Consider the following 7960-nt stretch of genomic DNA (forward strand, 5'->3'; position numbering starts at 1 on the left):
CCTAATTCCTAAGCCTGGCATCTTACGTTGAAAAATATCTGCAAGAAGTATCAGAAATTTTTCAACTGAAACTCCTTTGGCACTATCTACCCAATACTGAGGAAAGTAGGGAATACTCTGCCCAATGTAAGGAAGATTCACACTCAGAAAATGAATTCCACGTCTCCTCTATGTAATAACATGTATTGCCTTCTAATAGTACACAAAAACCTGCTCATATTAGAAAATGTGGAAAGACACAGAAAAAATATAAAGAAGAAAATGAAAATCACCCAAAATCCCATTTCCAGAAATAGCCATTGTTACCATTTTGATATATTTCCTTCCAATCTATTCTTAAGCATACATACTTTCTAGATACAAGTAAAATCACACCATATAGAGATTATCCTGCTTTTTTCATCCAACTTTGTATCTTCATGATTTTCCACATTGTTAAATATAATTTAAAATCATGAGTTTTAAAGTCTACACAATAACCAGTTATGTACAGTAACATATTTAACAGGTAATGTACTTATGGGTATGTTTTCTATTTCCAATGTTCATGATTAAAAATACAGTTTTTGCAACTCTTTTTTACATTTCTGAATCCAATGCCCTTAAAAGCCCTTATGTTAGGCATCAGTGCTTCAGTTTTAAGGCATAATAAATCCATCAATAGATGTAAAGAGCGCTTAACTTAAATTTTTGAAAATTTAAACACAACTTTTAATGTTTAAAATTTTTTTGAAAAATAATATGGGTAATGAGAAAGTTACTCTGCATAAATCACTGCGTTTGAAGGGCCCGTGTTTTCAAAGGCTTTTCCAGTATTCCCTGTGCAGCTGATTGCTGGTGGCAGGACCGGTCTCGCCGTTGAGGAGAACGCCTGACCTTTAGCCATGGGGGTGCTGAGGTGATCTTGTTTCCTAAGTGAGCTACCCAGCAGGGAGCTGGAGCTGTCATCTTCTTGTAAAGGAGAGGTCATTGGGAGTAGCTTGGGTGCTGAAGGGTGCGGTTCCCAGGGGCAGGGCCTCCACGGGTGGTCTTCTGGCTTGTAACTGGCTGTTACATAGAATTACAAAGAACAGTAATCCTTTGCCTAGAATAGTCAGCTGTTACAACAATGCCCACTGAATTGCAAGTCAAAGGTGATTAGCTGAGAAATGCTTCTTTGTAAGTTGTCTTTACAATCGAGGTAAACCGGAAAAATAAATGAAACACTTACCTAAATAATTCAAATCACTATACTTGATAGAGTAAAGAATACATCTTTTCAACAACTGGCCTTACTTTGATTTTACAAAGTATCGTCTTTATTTGATTCTGTGGAAAATGTATCAAAACACTGATGTTTTAACATTAGAATCTATGGACTGCATTGTTATTTACTCTTTTTATCCCAATTAGTAGCTAGTCATTAGTAAAGGGTGTAAAAAACAACACAGTCACTTTTTAAAAACCATTAGAATAACAACTGTGCTATTCAGTATGATACAGAGTTCAAAATGTGTTGTGTACAAACCCACAAATGCCAGCTTCTGGCTGGTAATTGGTGCCCAGACAGAGGCCAGTCCAGACCAGCAGTGGGACCTAGCAGGATTGTCTAGGACAGCCAGCAACTAGCTCACTGTTTTCTGTTTGTTTTTGTTCAGGCTTGTCTGACAGGTTTTTCCGTTAGAAAGTTACTATTTTTCCCCTTTGTGATTCTTAGGTACTTTATGGGGAGATACTCTGAGAGCCTGTGATATCTTGTTTCTCACACTTGTGCCCATTTATTTTAGAGTCCTGGGGTAATTCTTGCCTGGAACAACTGTTGCTGGTGTGTTTGTCATATAAGGATTCTCCATCATTCCTTCTACGTTTATAAATTGGAATTCCACTGCAAGAAAGAGCTTTTCCTTCTCTCTCATGTATTTGTTCATTCAAGTATTTTTTATATCTAAATAGATTAATGGACTTTATTTTATTCTACAGGCAATTGTCTATTATTATCATTACTTTACTGCTGAAATAGTCCCAGATTTACCCGGTTCGTTCCTGTGTCATTTTGACACATTCCCATCATCTCAGGGGCATTTCTATCTTTTTGGCATCATGAAATGGTCCAGGATTGTCTCTTACTGTTTCTTACCTGTCCTGGGATCACCCATTTCCCTGAGGAGCTGTGATTCCTTTTATTGGAGTAGATAATTGTTATTTGTTCCTGTAGGTATTGGAAAAACAAATTTAGAACCTTGCCTCTGATTCCCGATCCATTCCCGCTAAACCATGATAATAATCGGCATATGAGTTTTCAGTTTTTTCTCTAGAGATAGAATTAGAAAGCGTGCTCTGATCTGACTGATGCTTAACTAGAAGGAGGGAGAAACTGTTTCCCCCCCTTTACCCTCAAGTACGCTTCATATCAAAGCCTTCACTACCTTCCAGGAGACAGCTAGGTTTTATCCTTATTGGTTATCATGATAATTATGACATGTATTGTTCTATTCTGAAAAGGAAATATCCTTATCAGAAAAGGCTAAAACTTACCCACAAGCAGCCTGGTCTTCTCTTTTTACATTTGAAAGCACAGGTTCAGACTGGAAAAAGGATTTAAACCACCAGGTGGATTCTGCCACTTCAGGTAACCTTATCAAATAAAATTGACATTACTCCCTTATCAAACACATCTGAGAGATGAAAAATGAAGGGAAATAGTGAGGGTGATGCTGATAAGAAATAAACGACATAACTTGCTGGGATTTGTCATCATCTACGAAGTGAACAGAATCAGAGCCAGTTAAAGAGGTGCCTGAAGAAACACTGGCTTCTATAGGAAACAGATGATAATAAACAAGCAAGTAAACAACAAACACAAATTTTTATATATAAACGCTCAAGTAGCATGGTTTGAAATTAATCCTGATCATGAATTCATGAATTGAAAATCTGATTAAATTATCAGCCTATTAAAAGTCTTCCAGAATAATGCGTATTACATTTGTATTAATAAAGTAAATTTCTTTCCATGGTGGACAACTCTCTCTCTCCACAGATTAAATGTAGAATTTAAAATATATTATAAATGTTATCAAAATCAAAATCTTAGGAAGCACAAAATGAAGAATGAATATTATTGTACTATATTAGGAATATTTCTTGTATATTACATACACTAACTTGTACGGTATATACATTTTATTTGTCATATCATACTTGTATTTTAAACCTGTAAGTCCTTTAAAAGATCAAGATATAAAAATAATTTCTAAGGATGTAAACTTAAATCAATAAATGTGTCCAACTCTTATCTACAAACAACCCTTGAAATAAGAGTTTTCTACATGCTGGCATACATCCCTTAAATGATAATTTGGTTCTGAAATGATTGTTTCATTTTATGAAATTTCTGAAGTTTCTTTAAGAAGCTACAATTTTCTCTTTAGCTATAAATAATCACGGATAGATAAATAAAAATAAAACTGGCCAGGTAGAAGCTGACCTATTATCCACAGCAGAAAGTGGAAATGAGAACATCTTTGTGGCAGAGTCCTGTGACTCCTCTTTTCTAAGAAATGAATATTTTATTTATGTGAAATTTTCAGTTTTTAACATATCCTATTAAATGCAAGGTACATGAAATTAAAACATAATTATGAAATATAAGCTTATTTTCACTTATTTATGTGTCAGCGGTTTCATGGATGTAACATAGCATAGTTAAAGCAAAGCCATGAGGCTTGACCACATTGATTCGGATTGGTCTCTGATGAGGTCTATTCCTATTTTCTTCACTGTCACAAATAATTGTCATTCTTCTCCCTTAAGTTCTGAGCAGGACGTGATACGTAGGTTAATAATATCCCACAAACATCATCTCAGATCATATTCTCTGGGGGTACCCTCCGGTGCTGGTACAACTTACTTCGATAATGCTGGGTTTTGGCCAGAAGGCATCCAATGGAAGGCACCGATGCCATCGTCCCCGGAGCAGGAGCCAGTGAGGTGGTGACCAGCAGCCCGCAAAACAGGGGCAGGGACGAAATGCTGAAACTTCCTTTTCCTTTTTCCATGAGTATTGTGTGTGTGTGTGTGTAAAGCAATATAATTTACCATGTAATAAATCTCATAAAGAGAATTAACGAGTTTACACAAAATTGCAATCAAATACATTGCAATAAACAAAAAATGCGATTCCTTTGCAAAGACAAGAAAAAAATACATAACCAAGTACCATAACAACGCCTACAGCTTGCTGCACCTGAAACACTAAAGGTCAGGGAAGAAGTGTGAACACAGCTGTGACAATCACTCACCCGCCTGCCTTCTCCAACCTTTCTTTACGGTAAACGTGGTTCTAAAGCTTCTTCAGAAAAGGCACGCCGTGGAAGGGCCGATCGGCCGAGATCTGGGACAGACCCGCTGCCCGGCAGGGGAAGGGATGTTAATCGTCTGCAAGGCAGAAAGCGGAGCTGGGAGCACACGCCGGTGGGCACCGGGCCACCACAGGCGGAGCCGGAGGCGCCCTGCACGCCCGTCCGCCCTTGACCGTGCCAGCCTGCCAGGTGGGCCTGGGCGCGGCAGGACTGCGCCCGGACGTGGCGCTGCCCTCGGCTCTGGACGGTCGCGGCTCAGCTCTGCTGGTCTGACGGGGGCGGGGTGGGTAGTAGGCACTCTGGGGACCACACCCCACCAGGCTCTGCAGGGGACAGAGCGACAGGCTGCCAGGCCAGCCGGGGGACTGGACACCGTCACAGACACCGGGATGCAGGGCCGAGTCACAGGGTCTCGGAGGACAGGGAAGAGCTCAGGGGAGCTGGGGGGCCTTCCCGGGAAGCCCTTCACTGTCGCCCCGACGGACAGCGGGCTAGAGATTCCAGCGAGAATGATCGGGGGCAGATGGAGAAACTAGTAACTCGACAACGCTCTGCCAATACTATTGGTTCATACAGAAGCTGAGTTTCTGTTCTGCTTTAGTAATGGTCCTTATGTGAACTGTTTTGCCATTTCACAGACTCAGTTTACCGAGGGGTCAAGCTGTGGTTCCCTTGACACTGACATGAGGATGCTGTCAGCTGCTGTTTCAGCTTCTTTGGTGGCTGTTGGTTTTACCCGTTTAAATCAATTTTGGCGACGTATACAAAATTACTCGAGTCAGCTAGGTCCACATTTGTTCAAACCATTAATCTGAGTTTGCCATCGTGGCTTTTGTAAAATACCTACTTCACCTGGTTATGGTTTCTTCCTGTTGCCGGTATAATTTACTTCTGCCTTTTCACTTGTCGTCTTGATTAGTTTTCTAGTGGTTTCTCTATTAAATTAGGTCTTTCAAAGAACTACCTCTCTTTTGTTCTTTGGTTTTATATTTTATTATTTTCTGTCTTGCTTTTATTCTTCTTCCTTTTACTTACTGTACGATTATTCTTCTTCCTATTTATTCCAAGATATTTTGTAACTGCCGTTATGACATTTCTTGAATATTTGAATTATCTAGGGATGCTTTTCTTTTCCAAACATATAAATTTTCTAAATTATCTTTTAATTGATGATTCTTAAATCCGCTGTATTGTCAAGAGAGAATGTTAACTTTTTATTCATTCTTTGAAATAATTTTTGGAAGTGGCTTTTGTGTGTATTAATAAGAGCGAAAATTCTTCATTTACTGCACAGTCATGATTTTGTGTCTGTTTGATTGTTACTTAACTATGTTAAACAAATAATCTGTACACTTAGCAATGTGTTACCTCCTGCCCTCCCAGTTTCTGATTCGGTCCGTTTGGCCTCCTGTATTTTGCAGCTGTGTGGGACGGTGCGCACAGAATCATGAGGTCATAGCTTATCGGTGGATCTTGGCTTTCACCTTCCTTTATCAGCACTAAGGGTTTACTTTTGCCCTAGATTCTCATTGGTCTAATATTAATATTGCAGCACCAGCTTTTTTGTAAGTAATCAGAAGGTATCTCCTTACATGTCTTTGTTTTCAACTAGCTGTTCTGTTTCAGTTTAGAAATAACTTATAAGCACCCTTTAGCTGCATTATTTTTTTCCTAGTTTTACAGATGTACTTTCTGTCACGGTTGTTGATCTGTTGGCTGAGTTTCTTGCCATTAGATTTCTTCATAAATTTTGTAATGTGGGTTCGTGTGTTCCTTTTGAGTGGGAGATAACTCTTATTTTTCTCGCCAGCTCTGCACCACCCCTGGCCACTACGCCGAGCCACTCTCCTGGCTGGTGGTACCAAGGTTTTACCCACCTGACCCTAGCTTTTGTAACTTTCTATTATAACACCACTCACATTTTATTGAGTTATTTGTTAGAATGTGAATTTCTCAAAGACAGGGAGTACCCTATTCATTTTCCCTTTAGCAACACCCAATACAAAACCTGACACATACAGTAGTTCGTGTTCTGAAAATCTGATAAAACCAATGCATTATTCCTCCTGTGCATGGTGGTGAGAATTACATCCTTGGCTAATAATTAAAATGCTATAACAGGGCTCAGATTTCCACACCATAAGCATGACATAACGAGACTAATTTTTACCCGATTGTTTTCTGACTCACGTCGTTTTTCAATAGCTCAGTATTAAAATTAGGTCCATCCACATTTTCACTAAGTCTTTTGTCCTAGAATTAAGTTATGCAAACATTTCTCTTCGATCATAACAAAAAGAGAGCCCAACTCTGAGGACACCCTTCAAACCTAACGGATGCCTCACTAAGGGAAGAGAAAGGCAGGTTTAAGAAAGAGTAAGTACTAATTAAAGTCAACGGCAGCCTCTCTGAAAGATGACCTATTTATCACATGGGAGACACTATTACTCCTTCTGGGTTTATTGACGATGGATGAAGTAGTAGATAGATATCTGATTGCTGCTCTGTAGAGCATGGAAATTCATGGCAAGAAAGAGAGTCTTGCTGGTAGATGATTTACTACCAGCCTGCGCTGTCAGATGGTTGACCAAGTGCACAGCGTGAGATCAGACCTGGGCAACTCCACCTCCTCCGCCTCGTTCCCGGCTGCAGTCATGAGATATGAAATGTCTGCGTGTGCACACGGCACGTCAGGGATCTCAGACACGCGGTGACATCCAGGCCATTGGACATGCCGTATTAAACACACTGGGCACCTCTGACAACGAAAGCTGCCAATGAACACGTGCAGCAGGTGATTCACAAAGGCACGCAGTCTGCGTGGGTGCTGCCCATGGCGGGGATCACCCTTCACCCCCCTCACCTTCCTCCTGTGAGTTTCCTACCTGAGTCCCTGAAGGATGAGCTTACAGTTCACAGCATCGGAGTCGAGTGAGGCCGGAGAAGGTCTGTGGACCCGGGGCCACCAGCGTCCCACCCCCCATCACCTCAGCTCCTGATGTGCTCCTGAGGCTGACCGTCAGCTCCCTCTGCCTGGCGCTTGCAGAAGATGATACACCCTTCACATGCGGCCTGTTACCATCCCACTTACACTGGTTAATGGTCACTCTCCTCCTTTCACAGAGCTTTCCCAACATATGGATGACATCCGTCTCCGGTCCGCTCATCCCGGGGTCCAACAATCGGCTGCCAGGGATGCTAGAGCATCACCTTTCACACTGCCCCCCCACCAGGTCCTCACTGGTAAAGGCTGTGACAGTCGCCCTAGGTCTCAGGCTGCTGGACTTGCTGTAACAAAGCACCACAGACAGGGTGGCTTAAACAATAGAAATTTCTATTTTATTTTCTCCCAGTTCTGGGGGCAGCATTGGTTTCTTCTGAGGCCTCTCTCCTTGGTTTGTAGACAGCCGGCTTCTCTCCGTGTCTTCACAGGGTCTTCCTCCATGGGTGCCTGTGTCCTAATCTGCTCTCTTATGAGAACTCATTCATATTGGATGAGGGTCCCATCCTAATGACAACATTTGAACTTAGCTACTTCTTTAAAGACCCCGTCTCCAAATGCAGTCACGCTCTGAGGTCCTGGGGGTTAGAACTTCAACATGTGCATTCTGGGAGAACAC

General features: G+C 41.2%; 1 protein-coding gene across 1 annotated transcript; it reads right to left on the bottom strand.

Moving 5' to 3' along the window:
* Positions 1-965: 965 nt before the first annotated feature.
* On the bottom strand, positions 966-7277 carry PPDPFL (pancreatic progenitor cell differentiation and proliferation factor like). Its single transcript, XM_036829813.1, is given in 7 exon segments — positions 966-1047; positions 1211-2195; positions 2198-2246; positions 2515-2614; positions 2717-2794; positions 3890-4416; positions 7226-7277. Coding segments are annotated over 5 exon segments (468 nt in total). The 5' UTR covers positions 4038-4416; positions 7226-7277; the 3' UTR covers positions 966-1047; positions 1211-2102.
* Positions 7278-7960: the final 683 nt, after the last annotated feature.

The sequence above is a fragment of the Balaenoptera musculus genome, chromosome 17 (genome assembly GCF_009873245.2).
Source record: "Balaenoptera musculus isolate JJ_BM4_2016_0621 chromosome 17, mBalMus1.pri.v3, whole genome shotgun sequence".
Taxonomy (NCBI): Eukaryota; Metazoa; Chordata; class Mammalia; order Artiodactyla; family Balaenopteridae; genus Balaenoptera; species Balaenoptera musculus.